General features: G+C 41.5%; 1 protein-coding gene across 2 annotated transcripts in view; it reads right to left on the bottom strand.

The window, feature by feature from the left end:
- Positions 1 to 25,579, bottom strand: part of ndst3 (N-deacetylase/N-sulfotransferase (heparan glucosaminyl) 3) — a 35,379-nt gene extending 9,800 nt beyond the window's left edge. For both annotated transcript variants that reach the window (XM_061275342.1, XM_061275341.1), the window contains exons 1-7: positions 25,441 to 25,579; positions 22,452 to 23,653; positions 13,921 to 14,008; positions 12,438 to 12,592; positions 10,316 to 10,501; positions 5,846 to 5,974; positions 118 to 300 (exon numbers count right to left, since the gene is read on the bottom strand). In XM_061275342.1, coding sequence (XP_061131326.1) covers positions 118 to 300; positions 5,846 to 5,974; positions 10,316 to 10,501; positions 12,438 to 12,592; positions 13,921 to 14,008; positions 22,452 to 23,450 — 1,740 coding nt within the window. In that variant the 5' untranslated portion in view covers positions 23,451 to 23,653; positions 25,441 to 25,579. The remainder of the gene's footprint in view (positions 1 to 117; positions 301 to 5,845; positions 5,975 to 10,315; positions 10,502 to 12,437; positions 12,593 to 13,920; positions 14,009 to 22,451; positions 23,654 to 25,440) is intronic.
- Between the last annotated feature and the right edge of the window lie 612 nt (positions 25,580 to 26,191).

Below are 26,191 nucleotides of genomic sequence, written 5' to 3'. Positions count from 1 at the left end.
ACAGCAGATCTCATTTCTAAAGGTAAATATTTGTATCCAAGCAATTACAAAGTAACATTTTCCTTAAAATGTCCTCTTAAAGAAAAATACACCCCAAATACAACAACACAAGCACACCTGCCACTGTGGGTCCCTCTGTTCAGGGAACAACTGGAAGTATTTGTGTGCCAGCTGAGAAGGAGGAAGTGTATGGAGCCTTAGGTTTGTCCACGAGCGAAGAAAAGAGGCCAAGTGGACGAATGTGTAGAGTCCGAGACGATCGTTGCCGTAGTTGGACAGGTGAGTCATGAATATACTGATCTGTGGAGGGAGGAAAAAAGAAAAGACAGTGAAAAGGATTAAGAATAAAGCCAAAAGTGGGATGCCTGTGTGAAATTGTGATAAAGTCCAAATTGAATTTTCAAAATTCTCTGTGTGGGATTGAGGTAACACAGGCAATCCAATCGACTGCGTTGGAAGGCAAACTGATTATTTAAAAGTCTGAGCACCTGTCCAGTGGGAATCAATATTTGTTATCACTTTGCAAAGTGGAAAAAGGCTCATTTAGTTATGTAACACTGAGTGCAGCTTGGAGATGAAAAAGCAGACACTTGGAAATTCACACGCGTAGTGTTTGGGGGGAACGGGAGGACCGAAGGGGGGTTAGCGAGGGGGGGTGATGTTGTGCCTGTCTGCATTGGTGCTCTTACAGGATGATCAAAGAGACAAGAGATACGCACACACACACATGCATTCTTATTTTGTGATTGGAGGACATGGGGAATGTCTGGAAGGAATGGTAACATTAGCCATTAAGACATGAATTATTTGTCGGGTGTGTGCATGAGGGATTGTGTGTCAGAATATTTAGGGCTGAGGATGTGAACACTCGCATACACATGCGCACGTGCACACAGGCACACACAGAAGGACCGTCGGGGCTCAGTTTTAAAGCATGAAGGTTGGCGCGGATAGAAAGCGACAGCGTTGGGGTTTGACGGATCAGCATCCGGCCAACCTAGAAAGCTGTCGTGAATACCAAGGCCCGCAATACCCATGTGACCATGTGTGGGCTCGTGTCCTTTTGACGGCGGCGACAACAGACATTCCGTGTGCACAAAGGGCCGACGTGTAGGCGTTACAATTAAGTGGGTCTGCCTCACGTTGGCCTCTCCCAGCTGAATCGTTCATCCTTTTTCATCACAATCTAGAAGGGTGGCTGCGGTAACATAGCGGAAGGACACAGATGAAGCCACTAAATCTCTTTCCTCTGAATCACAGGGTGGAAACCTCCTCTTTCATGGATGTGAATTCTTGGAGATGTGCAAAATTGAACCAGACAGTCTCTTACAGGGGACATCCATTCACATTTGGGATCTGAAAGAAATATTGCCGGTGGCGCGAAGCAGATGAGTTAGGGTGAGGGAAGGAGGCGAGGAGCACAATGCGGACTTCATAAAATAGATACACAGTGATGTAAATAAGATGTTTTTAAAGACTCTCTCTTTTTTGAAGCAGGCGAGTTGATCAAAAAGTGATTTATGTTCTCCCAGTAGATGATAATGATTTGGCAGGTCACAGAAAAAGACAAGCTAAATGGATACTAAAATGGAAACATTAATTATAGAGGTTGAGCTTTGGCTGGCAAATAAGAAAAAAAAAAGGGAAACACAAAGCCTGATTGCATATCGAATTGGAGCGCTGCAGAAAAAATAATGAGGGGGTGATCATATAAGAAACATAAAGGAAAAGAAAGAGAATGTAACCTTGCTAGGCCTGAATTTAAGAAGCCACTTGACACAGTGGCAGATCCACACCCACACAGTGGAACGATCCACAGTGGCCTAGAATTTAATTAACCGTAAATCTTTTTTTTCCCCAATATCCACTGTGGTGCCCAATTTCTTGCATGTTGGATGGCACTAAGGCCCATTTGTAGCTTTAATAAAGAATACACTACTAGTACTTGAACCTTGGGATTACGCTGAAATCATTCATGCACTGAGAGTAAAAGTTTGAAAACCTGAGAGAAATAAAGCCAAGCACCCCGCCTGCCTCTTTTAATCTTTGTCCCGTGTCTCTTGTCTCCTGATGCTCCCACGCAAACATTTTCAATTCTACACTCCTCTCTCATCTTTGAACGTCTTGCTGGAGAGCCTTGGTCTGCCCCAAAACATCAGTTTACGTTTTCTTCCCCATTCCCACTTCACATTGACCTAGATGCTCTGATCAAGCATGTCACTGCTACATGGAGTGATGTTCTTCAAAATCCATCAAGACGAACACACACACACACACACACACACTACATGTAAAATCTTGTAGGATTAGGCCAGTCATGTAGTTCCGTTATGACATGTTGTAACCTCTGCTAACATGAGTGCCTGATTGGGAGAAATTACTTTTTTTTGGCCGTTTGTTAAGCATATTTCAGTCTCTCATCTCATCCAGTCATCCAGCTATCATCCATCTGACCCATCATCCACTGTTTACATCTATTGTGGCCGAGGAGGCTATTCTGAATTCAAATCCATCCATCCACCCAATTCCATCCATCCATCCATCCATCCATCCATCCATCGGTTGTTGGCAAAATGTGGAAACAACCTCCAATCTTTCTTCTACTCGTTTCTTCAACATGCAGTGGGTGTAATCACAACTTGTCCTTATAGTGCATATATCCATCCATTCATCCACTGTTGGATGTTTATCAGCCTATTCCCCATTACCAACCACTTAGTTCCACATACAATTCTCCTTGATTGAATTGTTATTGCTACTAAAAAGAAAGCCGCTCCCCCGCATGGTTTCATTCTCCCTTCCTCTTGCCCTTGCCTCGCTCTCTTTTCTCTCTAAGCCCATTTAGCTATCTCTGTCTCCACAGTGGATAATCGAAAGCTGAATGTCAATACAGCAAATTATTCCAATTCAATTTATTCTGTCCGCTCCAGTCAACAGCTACTGTGTCTTTCCATTCTGCTATGTTTTACTGCTTTGCTCCCACTATGTAATTTCTCCCTGTTGCTGCATCATGTGTGTTTGTGGATGTGTGTGTGTATAGCTGCCAAGTCTATTAGAGGTTAGCAGCAGGATACTGGAGAAAGTGAGAACGGGGAAAAAAAAAAAAAGAAAATGAGTGAGCAAAGTTTGGATGCTCTGGTTGGGGAATTGAAGGGGAAAAAAGAAGAGGAAATGAGTCAAACTACCAGGACAGGAGAGTCTTGGTAAATCAGGAAGCCAGTGAGGCAGGGGAGGGGCTAGTTCTGACTTTTTGGGGTTTGGCTAATAAGCAGAAAGGCAGAGCTAATCGGTAAATGTCAGCCCTGATAAATGTCTACGTTTTGCTGATGTCAGCAAGTCGCACATGATAAACATGCAGTCAGACTCACGCCGGAACATTAACACATGCATCGGCCTGTGCATGTGTGCCCCTATTCTGTATGCTTCTAGATTCTCAAGTGACATAAGATGCCGTGACCTGAAAATTAAAACTCAATTTGTCTGCCAACTACTCCTCCTCCTTCGTCCCACTGCCTCCCTTGGCTTTTCCACCCTATCCCTGGCCATTTATCCAGGGACCCCTTTGCCCTTATTGGCTGTTTGCAGAGCGCAGGTCAGACAATCAATTGCCAAGCTTGTGGTGGGGATGGGAGGGGGAAGGCTCAATGATTGGCGAGGTGGCATCCAAATGCTGTACAAACCGGCATTTGTGCAACCGACGTGCTGGTGGTTGTCACTGAACTGCCACGATGGGCCAAATGTGATTAAAAATCATTGAATGGGAAGTGACAATGTTACCAACGCGTGGATCATCAGACAAAAGGAAAGCCCAAAGGGATGAAAGCTACGCGCTTCAGAACGCTATTGATTGCAAAGCACACACACTAATGAAAGCTTCTGTCTCTGCAAATGGAAACCTAGCAGGGAGACAGGAAAGTGAATCATCAGTGGCTGCATGGCGTGTGTGTGTGTATGTGAGTTGTGGCAAAGGACTGTCAGGTAGGGTTCAAATTGCTTTTGTGTTTAAAAAAAAAAAAAAAAAAAAGGTCACTTCGTTAGGAGCTATAACATGAGCTCCATCCCGTATCAGACGACATACGACAACACGACCACAAGGAAAACACTAATTAGCCTGTGCACGTGTTTGTCTCTGGGTAAGAGTGGAATAGAAATGTGAAAATTGGTAAGATCGCTGCTGCTGATGAGAACCGGCATACAAAGTAAATAAAAAGATGGCCCTGATTTATAAATCTAATTGTAAGTTCTATCCATTTATTGATAGAACATTTTATATTCACTGATGATTGCGCCATAAAATCATTAGGACCAAAACGACAACAGATTAGGAAAATAATGTTAACCCGAGGCTAACGACTTCTCCAATATCACATTGGATTCAGGAATGAGTCAACCTACAGTCCGATCAATATGATGAGATTGAAGGTGATGGTTAAAACTGTCCAGCTGTACAAAAACATAAAACTAGTTTTGAGTTTGCCATTCAGCTTCTTTTTTTGAGTTGAATGTTTTCTACAAAAGTAATTCTGGTACTTAATGGTCTGCTGTTCAGCAGTTTGTGCGGTAATTTTTATGTACAAGAGCCCTTTGCCATGGGGGGGAAAAAACCCATCAGAAATACATTCTGACAAAATGAAATACATTAAGAGAAGTTATTTTGATTGTATGCACGTATTCTGTCTATATTTAAAATAGCTTTTTTTTTTTGTAAGTCCATTATTTAAGTTGTCCTTCCCTGGTACAAAATGATTACATTTTGGCCTGAATCCAGAAAGAGCATTTTTATCTATGATTATGAAAAGCGGAAAATCCATACAAGTGCCTCACAAGTTGTCTGCTTCTTTAATTATTTGGTATGAGTGTGAATATTCTCATTCATCCAGGTCATTTCATTCTCGGGGCGTTGAATCAATTGTATTCTTGCATGAACTGAAGAAGCCTGCTCAGATGAAAGGCGAAACATCTTTGAAAACAACCAGAGCGACCCAGTTGCGATCAGTTCAATGGCTTGAGAATTTTGTTATTCGAAATATGCATCACTGACAGCTATAGGAGTGGATGGACTTCTAATCGACCGCAAGTTAACCCAAACCTTCACCAAGAAACTAACCAACCTTCCTATAAACTGCTTATTCTGAGTCAGGTAGCGGTCATGTTGAGTCAATCCAGACTGTCATTGGGCCAGAGTTCTTTTTCAAACTTACAACAAGGCTTTCTAGACTTGAATGGCCCGTGAACACATCACGCTTAACAGCTCAACTACCTTAACTACCTTCTGCTATTGTTGCCTGGCCTCAGGTAAGGTCAGCACAGTGCTGAATGCTGTCTTTTGTGTTTCACAAAGGCTATTGAGAAAAAAAACCTTTCAGTGTTGACGTATTCTAGATATTTTTTCCACCTTGGCCTTGCTGATGGTTCTTCTGTATGCCTGTCGGCAATTGTTGTATCATACACGTCAGATAATAATTACAAGTGAAAAAAGTAGAAATAAGTTGAACTGACACACACAGCAGTATGTGTCGAAATAATTTGTTCTGTTTGAGCACGTGTCGGGGGCATGTGTGTGTGTGTGTGTGTTTAAGAGATGGAAAGAGCAACCCACCCTGCGGTGAGACCTAATTTAAATTGGAAAGATGAACACATCTTCACAGGGAGAAGCCATCGGTGAGAACAAGACGACAAAACACGCGCACACAAAGCTAACAAACGAAACAAAATAAATAAAAAGTCACACACTCAAAAAAGCAGGGGACCTTTTCGAAGCTCTATTTCTTTGCAACGATACAAACAAGAGTGGACAATCCTCATGTGAACATAAGTGTGATATATAGTGTCTTTTTGGACTTACTGGGTTGAGTAAAACAGTGAGGAACAACTCTCCTCCTCGTATGCTTTTGTCCAATTCTTTAGGCCCACCGGGATATTCCTTATAGTAGATGGTATGAGTGAACAAGCCACACGTCTGACGAGGTAGCACCTATGCAAGACACAAGCACAAAGATACATAAATCAATGGGAAAAAGTTGTCTTGAAAATTCAAGACAACTGTTTATTACACTGTTTATGCAAAAAGTCAACACTGTTACATCACAAACAAATTATATTTATTGTAATGATCTTTGCTACTTGCAACGTTATCATGGGAAGGTGTGGGATTTATTTTAAAATGTATATGTGGGTTTTCATTCTCATGTTTTCTTTTCTTAATTATGTTTAGTACTTCAGATGAGATTAGATATTGGTAGGCAAGGTAGTTCAGGGGTCTGGATTAACTCAACTGAAAGTAGAAGACTCGAACACACTGTAAAGTGACTTGAAAGATACTCGCTTTCACTCTATTACTGATAAATGAGATGAAGTCGGAGCAGACGTTTGTCACAACCAGAACAAATATTAAAAAGTTTTAAAATTAAAATTAAAAAAATATTTGAAAATGTTTTAGAATTAAAATTGTAATTCAAGATATATTTATTTCAAATCAAAGTAAAGAAACAAAAGGTTCCTTACAAAAATTAAATGCAAAAAGTGCAAGAACCAAAAAAACAAAATGATTTAAATGACCTTAATCATATGCACAAGAAAATAGCATAGTAATTATTAAAAACATTAAGGTATGTTTTGAATCTTCATTGATTCTGATATTAAAGTGCGTCAGTAAAGTGAGGTTGCATATTTGGTTCTTAACATTTCAAAGCAGGAACAAGTCCTTGGTACACTCTTGTGAAAGACACTCCAATCTTTTCATCAGCCACTGCTGCTTAAACATCAACTTTTTATCATTTATTGTACAAATAATTCTTCTATAGCTACTTGTACCTCTAAAAAATGTTTTCACATTCATTGATACGAGTTTCACTTCAGCTACTGTATCAGCAATGTTAAGTCCATGTTTTGGCTTTGACTAAGTTTCTATAAAGGTTTATATTGAACAGTCTTGCTGACATGGATGGTAATCAAGAGAAAGGTCAAACAAGGACGAGGTTATTAATCTTCCAAATCAATTCTGTTTTTCTTCAATATTGCATTTGAGAGCCCTGCTATATTATTTATATTTGGGAAGCGATGGTGGCCTCATTAGACAGTCACGCTAGACTTCATCTATTTGTATATTTAACGGCCATGAATTAGAGCAGCATTAATCTTTTCATCTCATTCTCCACCAGATGCACGTGTTTCACAAAATGCTGAGTCGCTTTATATTTACTGCGGCAGCCTCGTACGTCGCGGTGACAAATTGCCCGCCAACGTGGCAACAAACATGTCAAGCAGATATTCGTCAGCGCAGAAATAATTCATCAAAGGGCATAAAAAGCGGACAGATGAACAGATGAAACACAGCTCCAATGTCAAGCTGGCATGCAGCAATTTTCCAAATGTGTGATGTGTACCTTAGGACAGGTCACGGATATTGTGAAGTGCCGCGTTATATGGCAGATGAGAATTTCATCAAACCCAGCCACTTCTTCTGCACGGTTTGCCAGCCGTGCTCAGACCTTATTCAAACAACATCAAATCAAGCGCAACGGATGGCATGTTAGGCGCATTACTTCCAGAAAGGTGGTGGCAATGAGGCGCATAACGGAGTAGCATTTAAATGCTGTGAGTTTAATGTGATGACAAGTCAATATGTCTGTGGCGAAAGGGTCTGCCCAATCAAAAACAGGTCAGTCCATCTTTTGTGTTTGAGCGAGGACTACAGATGAGCCGCAAAAGTTATTTCCACCGTACGGATGACGACATGCTTGTCAGGTGATATCAAGGTCTCACTTTGCATCACCTTGAAGATGGAACGTCTGATGTGCAAGTGTTAATGTGCAATGTGGGAGGAATTAAACAGAGCAATAGTATAAAGTAAGATATCATTGCAATATTCAGAGATCAATATTATCTAATACTCCAGTCTCTCGCTCTCCGACAACACAGACACACACAGTCAGAGAGACTGTGTTTGGATAGAGCGAGAGAGTGAGAGAGAGATGGAAGGCCACCAGAGCTTCAGACACTCAGCACTATTTCACCAAACCAATTATCCACAGAGCTATAGCTCAAACTGATATAGTACATTTTAAAAAGACACATGGGCGCACAAACACACACATGGGCGCACACAAACACACACATATGCTGGCACACAATCCCATATCTCCCATATCTCAGCCTGATTTGTTCTGATACCGCGGGTCCAGTGGGCGTCTCTCAATCTGCTCCCAGACACACGAAGAGCAATTTTACAACCTTAAGATGACTTCCTGTCCTCCTCTGAGCCATCAAAGATGAAGTGAGAGGCACAACAGGAAGAGACGGATCGAGAGAAATTACAAAAACATAGGGTGAAATGGAGGTTATGGGGCCTTTTGGTTTACTATCTACCTGACTGGATCTATGCTAAATATGGATGATATCACATTTTATCGCGACATAACCGCAACTCTGCAGTATCAGTGCTGGGCAATATAAGAAAAGTAATCTTGCCCTCAGGGTTTTTTGCGTCATACAATCCCGCCGCGTGTAAATGAAGCCTTGTATTTGAAGGCCTCTTTCATTTGTCACCAAACTGCCCGCATTAGAATCACTACAGGGGCCTGTAGTTAATGCATCCTATTTCTGCACAAAAATGATCACATCAAACAAGCCAACAACAAAATTTGCTGTTTCATCACATGAGGTCATGAGAAGGAAGTGACTGTAAATGAACACCGGCAGCGGGGAGGTTGTCGTTCGATTCAGGCTAGCAATACTTCTACTAGTTTTATTTTCCGACTGCTACGACAGATTGGGATTCAAAAAGCCGAGTGGGCGTTGTTGGCATGTGATAATTTCTCAAATTAAGCTAACAGTCACGCTTTAGTCCCATGAATTCTGCTAATTAATTGAACAAGAAAAAAAAGTGGATCAATATTCCTGTGCCTAATAGATTGCTTAAACGTCTTGGCTGGTTCCAAAACATTTTTTTAATTCAAAACATCATGTGATAACACATTTTTATGTGAGTCTAAAACTGTATTGTAAATTGTTCTGGTTTATATTTAGGAGTGTGAAATCGAACTTATTTAAGTCTTCGATGCAAATGTAAGAGTTAATTGGAGAGTTGCGTTTTTTATTTATTTTTTTATTGCTTGTTACGTTGTTATTTTTATGTGGACATGTTTTAAATTTAAAGGACTAGTGTGAGTAATTTGTTTCACCACATTTTGTTGTTTTTGTTGAACTCAGTGTTGAATATAGTTGCTTAATGGATGAAAATGACACTAGTAGTAAATCAACAGCACATGATGTGTCCAAGTGTATTATTAAGAATTAAGTGCTGTTGTTTTCAACATCAAAACAAAAACCCAGGAAATAAAGGCAGATTTTAAAAATTACATTTGTCAGGTCAAAGTGTTCTCTTAGAAACCAGTCATTTTTGTGTCATTTTGGTGATTGTCCCTCTCCTTCTGGATAAGAGAGCAATTGTCTGGACAGAGAGCCTGGCTGACATGTTAATGAAGGAGATGAAATTTAAAAAAATTAAAAATGTTAATTGGTAGCCGGTGTTCTGAGATCCTGATTGTGTTGATGAAAAGCAAACCAGGCCCAAAACCTGATGATGGTCAATTTTTGGAAGGGAGTACAAAAACAAACAAATAAAGAAACCGCTCACAATATTGAAAGATAAATGCTGCCTTTCAAACTTTCCGGCAGACAAAAAAACACTAAACACAAGGATCTCGGTCTTGCTTAGTTGATTTTTTTCCCCATCAATAGAAGACATTTTCAGAGTAAACAACAATAAGTTGAATTGTCGGATGTGCTTATTTAGAAGCCCCTTGTTGGTGAAGCACCGTCATACTTCTCATGAAGCAATGCACACACTTTATAGACTAGAATTGCTCGCCTCTTAACCCACACTGGCCATTGTTAAATAATGAATTATAGCACAGAGAAAGATGCCTTGGTTCGTCAAGGTCAAACAATTCCTATAACACATTTGCGCAAACACACCAAGGTTACATCCAACACACACAGACACATGCGATCATTGATTTTCAGTTTAAGGATGCAAGAAACAATCGCTGCATGAGCAGGCAGCATCAAAGTAAGTCACATTTTACACCGCAGAATTATCCAAACAATGTTTCGACCGAGCGATTGTTTCTTTCCAGTAAGTCGTCTCTCATTTTGCTGCTTTAAGAATTTTAAGATGATTCAAATGCTGTTGAATGAGCTGGAAAGAATATATTTTCCTTTTTTTGTGGGCAACCCCAATAAATCAAAATATATGGGGTCATTATTCAATCTTTATACTACATGTGTGGATACTGCATGGGTATGTGCTCACCATAATGTTACTGTGGATGAAACCCTTGCGGTAGCGGGCGGGCTTGAGGTGGGGGTATTCCTCCGTGCTGGTCACCCGGATGTTCCATACTCGTCTCCAAGCCTCATAAAGCTGCAGATGGACCGGATAGACCCCCGAGTGGTGGGGGGCCACTGCATATCCCATATTCACTGGAATGCCATGTTGCTGCACACACAATTCATTTGTAAATAAATACACAGAGAAGGCAGTTTTGACTTTGTGGTTCTCAAACTGAGGTCTGGGGACCCGTGTGGATCTGCAAGTCATGATTAGGGGGCTGCAAAATAATTTAGACAATTTATTGACCTTTTTTTAAGTGCATTACACTAAATCAATGTCTTTTCTCTACCTTAGCTATGAGCCCATTAAAATGCGGTTGTGACATATCAGATGAATCACACATGGTCGTTATTTTCAATTGACGTCAGAATAATGAGGGAGACCTTGAAAAGATCTTGCAAGGGGTTACTGGACTCAAAATGTTTGAGTTTCATCTACCTAACTTCAGAAACGGGAATTAAAAATAGATTTGTTCATGAGCCCAATTGCGAGGGCGGATGTTTTCTGGGAGCACCTTGTAGACAAATGGCCGTCGCCGTGCCGCACACCCACTTACGCCATCACAAGATGAGCGAGCCGAGTGTGTGTGCAATAAAGGTTAAGGATTGCACTTTATGATCACATTCACCTTCAATAACATGAACCTACATCCAACCTCGCTGTATCATAGCTTACGTATGTGTGACACCCATGTATGGCTATCCAAACTATCTCCACACACATACATACACACAGAGTGGAGGCAAGGAGACCATAGCAATAACAGCATCCTACCTTGAGGAATTCAGATTAAATAGTCAGAGATAAAAATGGCTCCTGGGTTACCATTAAGGTGAATGCCCCATTAGCTGTCGGTGTATTAAGATTTGTTTGGATTTAGGAGATTAGTAAAGTGTCGGTCAGGCGAGGCTCCCGACACTAAACTCATTTGCATCTGTGGTCATTTTTTCAACAAAGGGCTCCTGTTTGAATTATCGCAGCACAAGAGAGAAGTGAAAGGCTCTGGAGATGAGGCGAGGCTAAGGAACTCTGAAGGGAATAATGCTGATTGTGTTTAGTGGGTTAACTGTTTACACAGAGGGGTGCTTGTGTGTCAAAGACATTTGTGGGCAGCGGAGATTTTGCATTCGAGGTAAGTGAGGCGGTACATCTCAGAGCTTGCTATATTTTTTCAAAACCTTGACATATTTTGTATTCAATGCTGAGTAGTAGTATGAATATTGCTTGGTTTGAAGGTGTTTTAAGTAAGTTCATGTCCTAATATTACATGATCGTGTCCTTTCTCTTCAGTGTGGTGCAGCAGAGCCTTCTGCTCCAAGTTGCAAAGAAACAACATTTTGAGCAACATAATTGACAGTGTGAACTGGACGCCAATCAATCACCGGGCATATTTGGAGACAGACAACCATTCACAATGTGAATTAAAGGACGTGAAAGAAGCCGCTGTGTTCATGCCCACAACATCGCAAACTGCCTGTTTCTAATTGCACTAAACTGCATGCGAAAATGACAACACTTGCTGTAGCCCGCCCATTCGCACAGTTAGACCATGCTACGCACCAGACTTGCACTCGGCATGAATAAACAATAATATATGTTTTTTTTGTTAACACAGCCTACTTTCAACACTAGTAATTCTGTTACAATAGATGGAACAGAAAACTCTTTAAACGCTCTATTTTGCATTATGAAAATATATTTCTCCTTCCAATGCCATTCTGTCCAACATAATATAACTTCTTGTACTTTCTAGCACACAATAAACCTTTTGCTCACATTTACAACTTGATCCTGCAACATGTGTGAGTTTACAACTGTAGGAACAAAAGTGTGCTTCTGTGTGTGTTAACGTGTAATGGAAGTGCATATTTTTCTGCCTTCGGGTGCTTTGTGGCAATGAGATGGCAATTATTTTACACAGAGGTGGTTCAGAAAGCAAATGTGATTTCAAGGACGCAAGAAAGAAAAGAAAGACAAGGGAATAGACAGCGCCAAGCAGTGTGTGTGTAAATGTGTGTATGCGTGTGTACAACAATCTCACCAACGCAAACTCCTTGTTGAGCACCATCTGCTCCAGCAGTGAGGACTCATTGTGGAAGAGGTGAGGCTGCATGTGGCTCCACATGTGGGGAAACCACCAGAACTCATCCACGTACTTCAGCAGTAAATCGTCTCCCTCATCTTCCTCCACGGTACCTATGTTTGGGCGCGCACACACACACACACAAGGACAAAAAGGATGCAGTGTGACAGATGTTGCGACACGCAACTCCATGTTGCCGAAGGTTAGAGTTCATCATCAAGCAGCAGGATTCTCTTAGGCGTGCATTGTAAAATCAGATGGATGGCAGATACCACACTGATGAAATGTGGTGCCATCCCAATAGATGATATGCTAATGTACTCTATCATATTTGTTTGCCATTCTAATCCTTTCAAATCTAAACTGTTTTCTATTTCAACGTCAGCCTCTCTTAGCAGGTTGAATGAGTGAAAAATGCCCTTGAAGCTACAGACCCACACACAAACACACATTCGCATACCCCGGTTCTCTTACTCCAAATTACCGAGATAGCATCAAAAAAAGGATTGGATATCTCTCTTCCCAATTAGATATGGCAGGATGAGAAGATTTAGATCTGGACTACTGTGCAAGAAAATTCAGCAGAAATTTCTGCGTTAAGTGAGGCGATATATAAGTAATAAACTCAAAAATACACCACTGTTCAAAAGTTTGGGGTCACCCAGACATATAGCACAAGCGTTTTCTAATCATCCAAAACCCAGGGGGGGGAAAAGATAACAATTAACCAGTAGAATAGGACAAGACAGGACAGGATAATGGGCCAGGTAGTGCGACTGATATGTGTTGGGGCTAGCTTCGTAGCGCCTAAACACCTGTATGAAAAACCCTTGAGACTCTTTTGTGATTAATGGCTATATAAATGAACTTGACTGGAATACAAAAGAAAGGACTGTCCAGGGAGTTGATGTAATAATACAGGCTATATCAATGTGAATGGCCTCACATCAAGCAAATAAAAGCACCAGATGTGTCAACGGAGATAGATATGATAGTCACATATGAATGATTGTCGTCTCAGGGTCTATTTTTGTGACTAAGGCAAATTCAAAAGGGCATAAATTTGCGTGGTGTTGGAAAATGTCATTTCACAGACATGTTGACGATGGCATGGTCAAAAAGGTAGTTTGTGCCTTTGTGCGCATGAACAGAGCAGAATCCAGTCTCTCTCTGCTTATCCGCCAAATTGGTAATCAGGTGCACTTGGCCTTGAACCTGCAAAAAAAAAAAAAAAAAAGCGTCCACCCAGTCGAGAGGACACCACCCTCACCCAGTAACCCAGCGCAGTCAACTAGGCCCAAGGCGTCACTAAGCCACTCGTAATAATTTACTTCTGCAGAACCTAATTAACGCCCATTGCAGCACTGTATTCAAATTTTTCTCAACATGGCCGTTTGGGTCATTACGATTTTACATGTTGACTATGAAAGATATCACTTACCTGTGTGATAGAATTTGCCAGAAAAGCCCAAGTTGAAGGTGAAGTTGGAGATGTGAGCTCGCAACTGTCTTTGAGTATCCAGAAGCGCCTGTAGATCAGATTAGACTCAGTTATATGATGGACAGATGCAGAAAAAAAAAAATACAAATGTCCAGTTTTGTGCTGTCCTTAAACACACCTCAGTGTCGTGTGTTAATGCCCAAATCAGGATTTTCTTCCATTTTATAATGACTTCATTAGATTAGTGGCCTTTAAACAAAAACTCTGTAATGAATGTTAACCAAAGAACATTACACACAGACACACACGGACAAACACACACAGAGGCAGTAACACGAGTTAATGAAGGTCGATGTATTAAAGGCCTCTAGAGGATCGGCTAATAACCCCCTCACCCAACCTCCATTAAAGACACACACGCACGCACATTCTGTACATACACACTTTCACTCTTTGTCACTTTTCACCATCCATTAGCAAGTGAACCTGCATCAGTCCCGCCCATCCTTTCTTTGCCGCACCCTCTGTCTTCCCACTACGGAGAACCTGCAGCCTTCCTCTCTTGCACACTCATCTGAAACTCCATCTCTCCATCGTTTGCTCAAATGTCACATTCTCAGGAGACGGCCTTGTTCTAATTTAAAAGGAAGGCTGAAGCAGCACGCAAGATATATCTTTCTCTGCCACCCTCTCTCTCCACCTCTTTCTCCACCTCTCTCTCTCTCTCTCTCTCTCTCTCTCTCTCTCTCTCTCTCTCTCTCCCTCTTCTCTCACACCCTTCTTCTTGCTATCATTGCACTTCTTGCTGTTTGCGCCCATAAATATTTTTTATGAAACTTTTATTATTCCGTGCGTATTTCAGGCTGCGGGGTCGTTTTGTTGGGCTCAGCGCCACGTCTCTATTAAAAATGTTTGTCGGGCCGCTTTTAATCGATCCCTAGGAACCTTTTCTGATTTATGAGATGAGCAACTGATGTGAGAGCGAGGATGCCCTCACAAGCAAGGTTTCTTCCTGTGTGTGTGTGTGTACACAAATATATAGAGACACAGGCGCAGTATCTTCATTAGCGCTAATCTAATGGTGTTGAAGATGGCTGCATGCTGACAGATGTGCACAGGCCTAATCTGATCCCTTGTCTCCACTGTGATGACATCCATTACATCACCCCCCCCACACACACACACACACGCACAACCAAATACTCGGAACAAAATTAACTTTGTTGTCAAACGCTTTGCATTTTAACTCAATCTACTCTCATCGATGCACTTGGTCAAAATGCATTATTAACGCACATGTCGGGAAGAGCGAGCGCTAGCGTGGGAGTTAGTCCAAGTGTGCGCTGTATTAGTGTCGACACATCATTTATATTCTGCAAGCTAACATACGGTAAAACATGAACAAAAATCGCAAAAAGGATTTGATACAGTCAGGTTTAAACAAACACATTGTCGAAATTCAGGTTATGTTTCAAACCATGCACTCATCCGTTCATTTTCTTGTTTCTCTTCATTATGATCGTAGGTGACCTGGAGCTTATCCCAGTCGACTTTGGGCGAGAGGTGGGGTACGGCCTGGACAGGTTTCTGCCAATCACGGGGCACCAACAGAATACAAAACAACCATTCATACAGTTTTCAATGAACCTAACTTGCATATTTTTGTAATGTGTGAGGAAGCTGAAGTACTTGACAAACTCAATGCATGAATGTTTCAACATAACGCCTGAACGTGACAAATGTACGGCCCACAATCCATCTTTCTGCTTGTGTACTACTAACATTTTTTATTTATGGCGAATAACCAACTCTTCATTTGTAATATTACTGATTGTTTCTTCAAATTAACACCTAGCACAGATGATTTGCCGTTTTGTTCTTTTATGTTACGTTGCTACAGTATGTTCTTCTTCCATTTGTATAGTCATCAGCACACTTTCTGGTCAATAGCACCATAAAGTGTCTTTGGTGCGCTCTTCAGAATCACTCGGTCATCACAAAACTGTAGCAGAATGATAAAACCCTGAGGTCTTATTATGAGTCACATGAGATATGTTAAAGACATGAGCAATGATCTGCCGTTATGTCATGAGGGTTTCGTTTGGACTCGAGTTTACAACTATAGGGTTATTAAATTGTGCTGGTCCAATGCAGTGTGTACTATATCGAGGAATGCTCTACCTCAGATGTGGGAAAACCCTGCACAAAGTATTTATACTGCAAATGTGTTAACATCGCAAAAAGAAAATGTGTCAGGCAAACACTAGGTCTTTGCTGCCATCAAACAGAAGCGTTTGACTGGGGGTTTTTTTTCAACTGAAGAACTGATGATCATTACGAGGCTGCCGGGGGGAAAACTACGAACTGCGCCCAGCAATTAAACGTGACGTACTTCTTGAAGACAAACACATTTTGAAAATCTCAGAGAAACAATCGAGTCATTCCCTGCTGCCTTTTTTTTTTTTTCTTGATGGCAGCCGATCTCATTGAGCAGAGGCCTTGAAGCAATACCGGGCCAATCTGTCTCCTGGATGCTGAGCGTGGCGATAAAACAGGCCGTAAGAGAGAAGGCTGCATTTGGCGAAGTGTGGATTGCGGCGGGTGTGTGGGTGTATGCTGCGTATTGACAATCCTAGTGATGAAGGTAAACACACATGAGGATTAGCGGTTAGCGATAGCCCTGCTCTCTGTGCCCAATCCCACAGCTGCATCGCATTGCCAGTGTCAGAAGCAATGCCAGTTTGCTTTGTTCGTATCTGTGCATTTGTCGTAAGAGGTGCCAAAGAGATGTTGTAGGTAGTTGGTGGAATTGACATGTGGACAGCTGGTTTCATCCACCTCACTAGTATATCCTTATTCTGTCATGCTTCTAAAAACCTTCAATTTTTCTCTTCAAGTCACCACATTCAGCCTAATGCAAAACAATGCTTCAATTCAACGATACATAACAGTTTCTCTCTTTTAGGGAGTACTGATTGATTGAAACATTGAAACAGAAGAAGATATATAAATGTCGTTTAGTGTCTCTGTGACCTTTTAAAGAACTTTGAACAGCAGATTATGTACAGTATTTAAATCTCTATCGAAAATTCTAACCACATCCAAGACAATTTATGTTTGGTTAGTGCAACTTTATTCTACTACTAAAGTACCATTCCTATGTGCTCATTGCAATCAAAGTACTTCAGAAATGTTGAATCTGTGCATCCTTTTCCTCCTTAGTTATCCTCTGCTCATTCAGAAACACGATGATATCAGTACGAAACAGCTGCAACATGTACCGTATTTGTGAAGTGGCTAGTATACTGGCTTAGGTGGGGCTATAAAAGCACATTTGGCAATAAGAAAGAGGAATGATGTTTTTCTGGTATGTAGGCTTTCTTAAGTGGTTTGTGATTCAAAGTTTTTCTTTTTCCATTGAAAATTACTACTGCGCATGAGATTTAATTCTTGCTCTGGATTGTCAAGTGCGTGAGCCTGTTTGTGTAGCTATGCGTGTAATACGAACACCAGACCAGCAAACTTAAGTGGGTCAGGCATTTCTATTTGATGAGCGAGTTGATGCCAATCTCCACATAGCTCTCTGTCTCTTTTGCTCTTCAACTCAAAGCCAATGTCTGCTTTACATTTCATCATTTCACAGAGCGCTCTGTTTACGACTGCTTTTGGATCGCAGGTACTTGGGATGGATATGAATTAAACAACTTCAAAGAAGCTGGAATACAAATTGGGAAGTCAGCAAAAACAAGTTTGTGTTGTTCCGTTGTTTGTTGTCATTAAATCACACATTTGCAAAACACAAGTGTTCTTTTTTCGTAATATGGGAAAGGAAAAGTACTGTGTTTTTTTTTTCTGTGTTTACTATTCTCACATGACGATTTTTGCTTAAACCAGCACCACTAACGATGCCATGAAAGACATAAATGACATCATCTGGACTTGTACGAGAAATAACTTTGAAATGCTTAATAGCATTTTCTCTTCCTTTTCCAACTCCGCTATGCTTTTGGCTGGGTGAGAGATGGATATGGAGTCAGCTCAATTCCGCAGACTTAAGTGGCAAATATGCATCATATTAATTAGCTCTAAAGATTAACTCCAAGTAGGAATGTGCAATAAATAGCAGACTGCTCAGCCAAAACCTTGATTGAAGTTAGGACTATTAACATATTGTACAAAGACTTTTCTTTAACTTTCAATTTGAGGTCAGAGTAAGAACCAAAGTGAACATGAGGACAAAGACAACTTCTTACGCTGAACATCTGTGCTCTCACAATTCAGTAGGACTATGTCCTCATATCAACTATCCATCAATTTTCTATGCAGCTTTTTGCATTTTGAAGTGATGTAAATGAGAAGTGTTTCTCAACTGACCTATCTAGTTAAATCAAGGTTAAATAAAATACTTTTTTGTCTAGCTTTAGAAGCGATTTGAGTAATTTCACAGAATAACTCAGACCGTCAGTTCTACTGTCGGAGTTCAATCATAGCCAATCAAAGCAAAAGAAACACATCTTCACCATAAAGTGGACAATTGAGGGCCACCATTAACACCCATGACAAAAATAAAATCTTCACTGTGCACAACCATGAGTCTGCCACCCAGTGGGATGATTTTAAAAACATATTACAATGATTTCGAAGGTGCCTGCTGTTCACATTTCATTAATGAACGACATCCAAAACACGTGTCCGCGGACCTCACAATCTGTCTGCCTGTGCGCCAATCAAATTGACCAAAATTACATTAAACTAGCCGTGCTACCTTTTAGACGTGGTGTGAACAGGCATAATTCAGACAGACTTTTCTGCTGCCAAATTATTTCTCTGCCTGGTACGTCTCCAAGGACACAACCTCGCTGCTCCTCAACATCGTCTGACAAACTGGCACTGATACGAAAATCAGCATACGTCGGCGTTTGCACCGTGGTGCCGATGCACTGTTAATGAAAATAGAGCCTTATATTTACATGTTTTCAAAAAGATTCAAATCCCTGAAAATGATGAAGAATCTTTTTTTCAGACATCTCTAGGATTGGGTTAGTTTCGATTGTATACTCTTTTTTTCTTCTTGTGAAAAGAAATGCCAAACAAGATATGATTTTGTGCTGAACTGTTCGTTTATAACAAAACCTGTGCACTTGTGGGATAAATAAAAGAATTGCTAAATGCTTGAACCCTGGGAAATTCCCCTTCTTTAAAAGTATCTTACAATTTGAGCTGTTCAAGGCTCAGCCGTCACAACACAAACATGAGAAAGATTTCTTCCAACATCCCAACAGTCCATCTCGTGTTTAACTTGTACAAACATCACAATAAATCAGAGAAGACGAATGTGCAGTGACACTGTTTTTCACCGAAGCCGAGACCCGCCTTTAAAAGGTCTTGTCTAAATGCTTTAGTCCAAAGAGCGCGTCGTGAGCAAAAGAGTGAGGAGGAGAATATTAAGAGGCCGCAGATAGTGATCAATGACTTGGCAGGGCAGCGGGGGGGGGGGGGGGGGGGGGGGCGGTTGAGTGAGGAGGAAAATGAGAATGGGACACCTCCTTGATGACAAGAGGGACAAAGGAACAAATTAGAAAAAAACACGAGAGCGGCACGCTCGGATCATTGATGGCACTTTTTGACTGGCATCATCGCTCATTTCGATAAATGTCATCCGCTAGCTGCCTCCCTGTGAATCATTTTTAATGGAGGAAATAAAGGTGTGTGTCGTTGTGTGACTGTGTGTAGCCAGGAAGGCTGTGTGTCATTTTTTTGTCACCAGATGAACTCGTGGGGTGAGACTAATGAAGAGTGGTGAGAGAAAGAGGGTGGCATTTTAATTGGTCGTCCTCAGTCTTCATGCTTCTTCTTTGTTGGAGGATAAAAAAGGAGAAAAAGAAGAGGCCCGACTACTCCATAATACTTCATCATTTGATGCAGGTTAACATACAGACAGGTTTTGAAGGAGTTATAGGAATTCAAAGGCAGGCGATTTTTGATTTGCAGCAAAACATAAACTTTAACTCACCAACATTTTTTGTATTACTAGCATCCAATATAAAATAGCATCCCTTCGAAAAAAAAAACATCAAGCAGATATAGTCTCTTAACTAGAAACTAATTAACACGTTTTATATTGTGGTTAGCTTATTTTTACACGTACTTGAGACAATTACAGCATGAGTTGCATGATCTGTAAAGTTTTTAAAAGTTCTTTCATTGGTTTGACGCACTCACATTTAACTAATTTTTACTCTTTTTTTTTTTTGCATGTTCGAGTGAGTTATAGTGCAATCTAAGTACAGAAAAAGTATTTCTAGATAATGAATATTTTACTATGTTAAACTTTGAGCCTCCAGTAATGACCTTTAGTTGCTATAGTTACGTTTAATAACATGGTAGAAAAATGAGTTTAACAGCATCCCAGAATAGATTGTGATTAAGCACTGTATTGAATAGATCAAAAAATGAGAAATAATTACAGCACGCAGTACAGAATGATCATTATTGTCACCTTGTTCAACCTTCATCACCTATTTACGGGAGGAGAAAGCTTTGCTTCTCATCAACATATTTCTCTTCCTCCACCTCCCCTCCGCTTCCTCATTTCCCCTCAGCATTTTGTCTCTGTGAAATGAGGAAGTTAGTTGCAAGCTCTCCCCCCTTGGCGCCACGCACCCTCCCTTCCTTCTTCCTTTCTTCCCGTTTTCCTCTCTGTGATTTCCTGTTATCCTGAAGGAGCAAATGTGGCAGCCGTGCGTGTGCGTTGGGGATGGAACGGCTCTGTCTTTTTGTGCCACTGTCTGTACGTCTCTTGACCTCCCCCTCCGCGCTTCACCACCAGTTCATCCTCATGTATATTTATGTGACAAAGCTGAGGAGTCAAGCTGACTTAAAATGAAAATTCATACTAGCGGAAGCGTGGCTGCTCGATTTGTGTGTGCGTGTGTGTGTAACAGAGTAAACTCTTTTATCCTTTTTGTTAGAAGCATCCTTTTCGTATTCAAGTGAGGAATTCCTCTCCCCTTCACTGCGTATTAGGTGTTTTTTCTGTTTTTTCAACCGCCACATGCTTCAAATCTCAGTCATGGACAGGTGGGACCTTTTTTGTCAGGCATTGATGGAAAGTGGCATTCTATTCTAAATGGCATAGATTGAAACATGCCTGTATGCACACACAAGAATTGGAATGTATCTCAGCGTCATCACATTAGGAGAACATAAGAACTGGAAAGGCATTATACTCAATCAAAATGAAAGAAAAGGCACAATTATGCAAATGGTGGTTAACAACCTTTTTTTCCCTCAAATATTAAAGGCTGTTATCCAGAAAATGGACTTTTTGTTTCTATATAACATACAACATCTTTCTCCTTTAATTCAACTAAAAGAATGATGATGAAAAAAGTCAGAGTATTGTATAGCCAACAGATCAGAGCCTATATGAGCCTAATATTTTTTTTCTTTCTTCTTTGGACACAAAAAACAACAACATGGAGACACTGGGAGAACATGCAGGCTGTGTCCTTGCTGCCTAATTAAGAGTAATTTAATTTATATAAGTATATTTAAATTTATATACATATGTTCTATTTAGAATATAATATATAATAACAATATTATATTATATTATATTATATTATATTATATGAATTATATTATATTATATGAATTATATGAATTATATGAATTATATTATATTATATTATATTATATTATATTATATTATATTATATTATATTATATTATATTATATTATATTATATTATATTATATTATATTATATTATATTATATTATATTATATTATATTATATTATATTATATTATATTATATTATATTATATTATATTATATTATATTAGTGAGATATAAAGGATGAAGTCCCCAATCTTTTTCCCACAACTAAACATCTTCGTTGACATTGAAGTATTATTCCAGCAGGGAAAACAAATGAGCTATTAGCGTTTCTGCACTACAATTGTGGAACGACTATGAAAACAATGTAGCTCAAAACTCAAAGTGTTTTTTCCAATATTGCAACGAGCGTGCATAATGATTCTAATTGTCCATATGAGGAGGCGCATGACTTTGTATACATACGTAGTCCGAGTGTGGCTGTTCAAGCGAGCGTGTGCTTTGAAACAATAGCTGCCTTGAGAGGTTGCCTATCCTTTAGTTTTCCTAAGCGGAGGAACGTGGGAAAAGAGGAATAGGAGCCATTCATCTTTCCACTTGCTTATTCACTCGCTCACTCTCACCCCACCTCTAAGCCTCTTTCCCTCTGTGTCTTTGTCCACATAAATGGCCTGTAAAGTCCCATTAAACATAATTACTCCCTCGCCGTAGCCTAAAACGTTTCATACTGCCTGCCCACAAACACGCAACGCACAACAATATATGACCCGTCAAGTATTTTGCTGAGGGTTTGAGATTGCCAGGGAAACACCTTCATATTTCTTATATTTGCCAGCACTGTGCAGCCATTAGTTACTATTCTCTAGCAGAATGATTTATTCACCCATCACCCCAGCCCCCCTGAAATACCTTCACATCCTTGACGTTCATGCGGGTGCCTTCCTTTCCCACAAAAATGTCATCGATATCCACCAGGATGTGCCGGTCCAGACCCAAAGTAAGCTTCCTGTCAGTGAGGTAGGAGATGGTGTCCACTAAGATGAGTCTATGGAGCCAGTAGTTAAGGCCCTGGCCAAAGAACACCCTCCTCACCCCATCGAAGAGCCCCATGTCCTGCACAACAGTGGCCTGCAGGCCCAGGCTGAAGCCGGGCCTGGGATTGTCACCGCTGCCCGCCCCTGCTGCGTCCTTGGCCCGGGCATGGAGCACAGCTTGGTATGTGGAGTGATTGGAGGAAAAAGAGGTCCAGTCCTCGCCGGGTAAGGCCCCACGGTCCGTGCCGGGTTTGGTTAGGCTGAGGATTGGAGAGGTGGACACTACGCAGCAGTCCCAAAGGGCCTGATTGGTCCTGAGCACTAGCGGGAAGTTTCTGAGTTTGAGCAGAGGCGGGGAGATGTCGGTGGAGCGGTAGAAGCCGATGATGCCCACCCTGAACTCGGTGCAGTACTGATGCAACAGCTGTCTGTTCCATGTGTCTGCATGTGCGTACTTGAGGAGGTTCTCATAAATGATGAGCGAATATCGTCCGCGGCCCTTGTCCGTCAAAGGCGGGAGGTCACCCTTCCCTGAGGCTATCTCCATGCGGAACTTGAAGTGCGCCGACTCCAATATAGCCACAATGTCCTGACCCAGCTGAGAGTACTGGGACTCCACAAGCACCAGCACCACCAGGTCAGTGTGGACGTGCGTGTGAGGTGGATTCGGAGGGTACGGGTACGGGAGTTGGCGATACGGGAACATGGAGAGGGGCTGGGAGCAAGCGGGCTCGGAGGATTGTCCTATTTGCATGGAAGGCGAGGAGTTGGTGAAGAGGAAGTAGGCAGACAGGAGCAAGGAGAGGAGACAGCAGGAAGCCAGAAGGAGGAGGAGCCGCCGTAAGTGGCGGCGGAATCGCACGGCCACCGTCATGGCGTCGCGGCCGGCGGACGTCTGTTTTGGAGGGAGCGCTTGGTCGAGTCGGAATGGGAGAGCAAACCACTCAGGGGTGCATCAAGTGACCATGGCAGGTGGAGACGGTGGTGGGGCTGGAGGTCGAGGCACACACATCATATTTGAAAAGGGGCAGCGGGGAAGTTCCAGTCTTCACATGGGCAGCCGGCAGGGATCAATATCTGTGAAAAGGAGTGAATTGTAAGCTTGAGCGGTACACGTTTTCCACCACTGGCAGTGATTGCAAGTAATCAAATACTTTGTTGCTGGCCTTACGAGTCTCTATTCTTTACTTGCGAATTCTTCTGATGAATTTTTACTTATACGCCTCACATTTGAAAATGTTCTATTTCTTACTTCGTCAAAATAGGTGAATTATTTTTCCAACCTCCGCCATAACAACACTTAAGTCAGATCGTAATTGATTGATTGATCTTATAAGGTGGAAAGAAGCAGCGACATGATGGAGTCTGAAACGGGAAACGATATTTTCTGAACAGATTCTGAGAAGCAAGATTTGCTTTACGATTCTAATTCATTTCAATACATTTGCTTATATCTCAAACACACACATTTTACTTCTGTCGAGCCAAGTGACCAAAAAAGGTCTTGTAAATAATTGAGTCATTTTTACTTTTATATGTCAATCTGTCCTTTTTTTTGAAGCAGAAGAGACAAATCAGAATTTCTACTTACATAATGTGTGAGGGTTTTTTTTTTCTCGATTATTACCAATAAAAGGCATAGCTGGTATGTACACATGTCCGACAACATCTGCAACCCCGAGTCAGGGCTTACCCAACACATGCACACACGTGACGCGGCAGCAAAAACTGAACATAATAAACAACAGCTGTCGTGTGTTAATATGTGGGGAGGTGGACCCGAGCACAACTAATCACTCCCATAAAGCTCTGCAGAGATTCCCGCTAATTGAAGCAAACTCTGTGCACTTGTGTCCTATTTCTGAACCTAATCATCTAAAGTACCACAAAATTAGAGTTGGACTCTTTTCGCCAGGAGCGTTAATCTGAGGGTAGCCCATGAAAAATGGAAACAAAATTGGGAAACAGAGACAAGAAGCATAGACAGAAAGGGGCGGGGGCAGGGTTTACAAAATGCAGTGAATTATAGAAAGAGACAAAAAAGGATTAGCATCTTAATGTATGTGCCGGGAGCCAGAGAGAATAAAAGATCCCACCGAATATTTTTGCTCCCCTTTCTGGACATTCTTCTTCATCCCATCTACCATTCTAACATGAGCTATTTTCATGACACGTGTCTTTTTGTTCTTTATCATCAGATGACACGATTGACAGAGGAGCGGGTAATCTGTATACTTTGAGCGAGGAAACTCCGATTTCACTCTTCGCAAAGTTGTCGTGCTTGGCCCATAGATGAGGAAACAAACCTCACAATTGATTGATTCGACGCCAAAAGCAGGAAAGAAAGTATTGCAATTAAGTGATTACATGTTATTCAAATGGCATTTGAACCTGTTACTCTCTAGGTGTAGTGTCATTAGACGTCACACGAGGGTGCTAAAATTAGAACACAAAGCTCGTGAGGAAGTTTATCATTGTACTATCATTATTTTAAGTGACGGGAGAACAATATATAAGATGTTATTGCTTTAAATGAAAGATTCTCATTTTAAAATAAAGTTTATTTTTCTAGTTGCAAAACAACACGGTTCTGGGCTTTTGTTAAGCCACTTATTTTTGATAAGATATCCATTAGAGTGAAAGACATTATCATGCAAATCTGACATCGAGTTCCTAATAACGGAATGGTATGAAAAAAAAAGAAGTAATCTGCGTCTATGCTGTTGCAGATGCAGCAATGCAAGAATGCAACAATTTTGAATTTATCATCACAGAGCAAAGAGGCTCAGATGGCTAAAAAAAACAACATAAACAAAACAACCGATGAATGCACGTCCATTCACTGGTCTCGTGGACCCGCTTACCTCTCTCCGGGGTTTGACGCGCTCCTGCGTGGGGACCAAGTCTGACGGAGGACCGGTGAGCGTGATGCTGCTCCGTGTGGGTCCGGTGCTCTGGTCTCCGTGGCGCACCTCCCCCGTGTGTTTTGGATGCTGAAGCCCTGTGCCATCTCTCTCTCTCTCTCCCTCTCCCTCCCTCCCCCTCTCCCTCTCTCTCCCTATCTCTCCCTCTCTCTCGCTCTCTCTCTCGCTCGAGCAGCAAGGGCAGCCACCCGGAATGATGCGCTCGTCTCCCCTTTTTATCATTCCTCTCCATTTATCCCACTCTCTACCTCCCTACATGCTGCTTCCTCTTCACTCCCGCAAAGTTGCCTTTATCTGCGCTTTTAAGGCTGGAGATTGGCAGCAAATAAACCGACAGGGGAGCACGGAGTAGGCTGTCCGTTAACGACTGGCGGCCGTGCGTAAAAAGAGCGTAGTGGAGGAGCGCCTACACACAGGAGGAGGCTCGACTAGTGAAGGAGTGGGAGCCTAAAGGCTGGCGTGGATGATTGACACAAAAAGCCCATCCCACCACCCTTACGTTTTTCTTTTTTCCCTCCAGTATCAGCGATTATGGCCCCGGTAAGAGCTCAGGGACCGTTAGTTGACGTATGGAGGATGCGTCAAGGGCGGATACGCACCAGTGCGATATTGAAACTCGTTTGCATATCTCCAAAATGTTATTATGATGGGCAATGGTGGTCCCATCTTGCATGGCATCCTAATTTGACTC

Source organism: Syngnathus typhle, linkage group LG3, assembly GCF_033458585.1.
Source record: "Syngnathus typhle isolate RoL2023-S1 ecotype Sweden linkage group LG3, RoL_Styp_1.0, whole genome shotgun sequence".
Taxonomy (NCBI): Eukaryota; Metazoa; Chordata; class Actinopteri; order Syngnathiformes; family Syngnathidae; genus Syngnathus; species Syngnathus typhle.
Note: the sequence above shows the minus strand (reverse complement) of the source record. Positions and strands in the feature narration are given on the sequence as shown.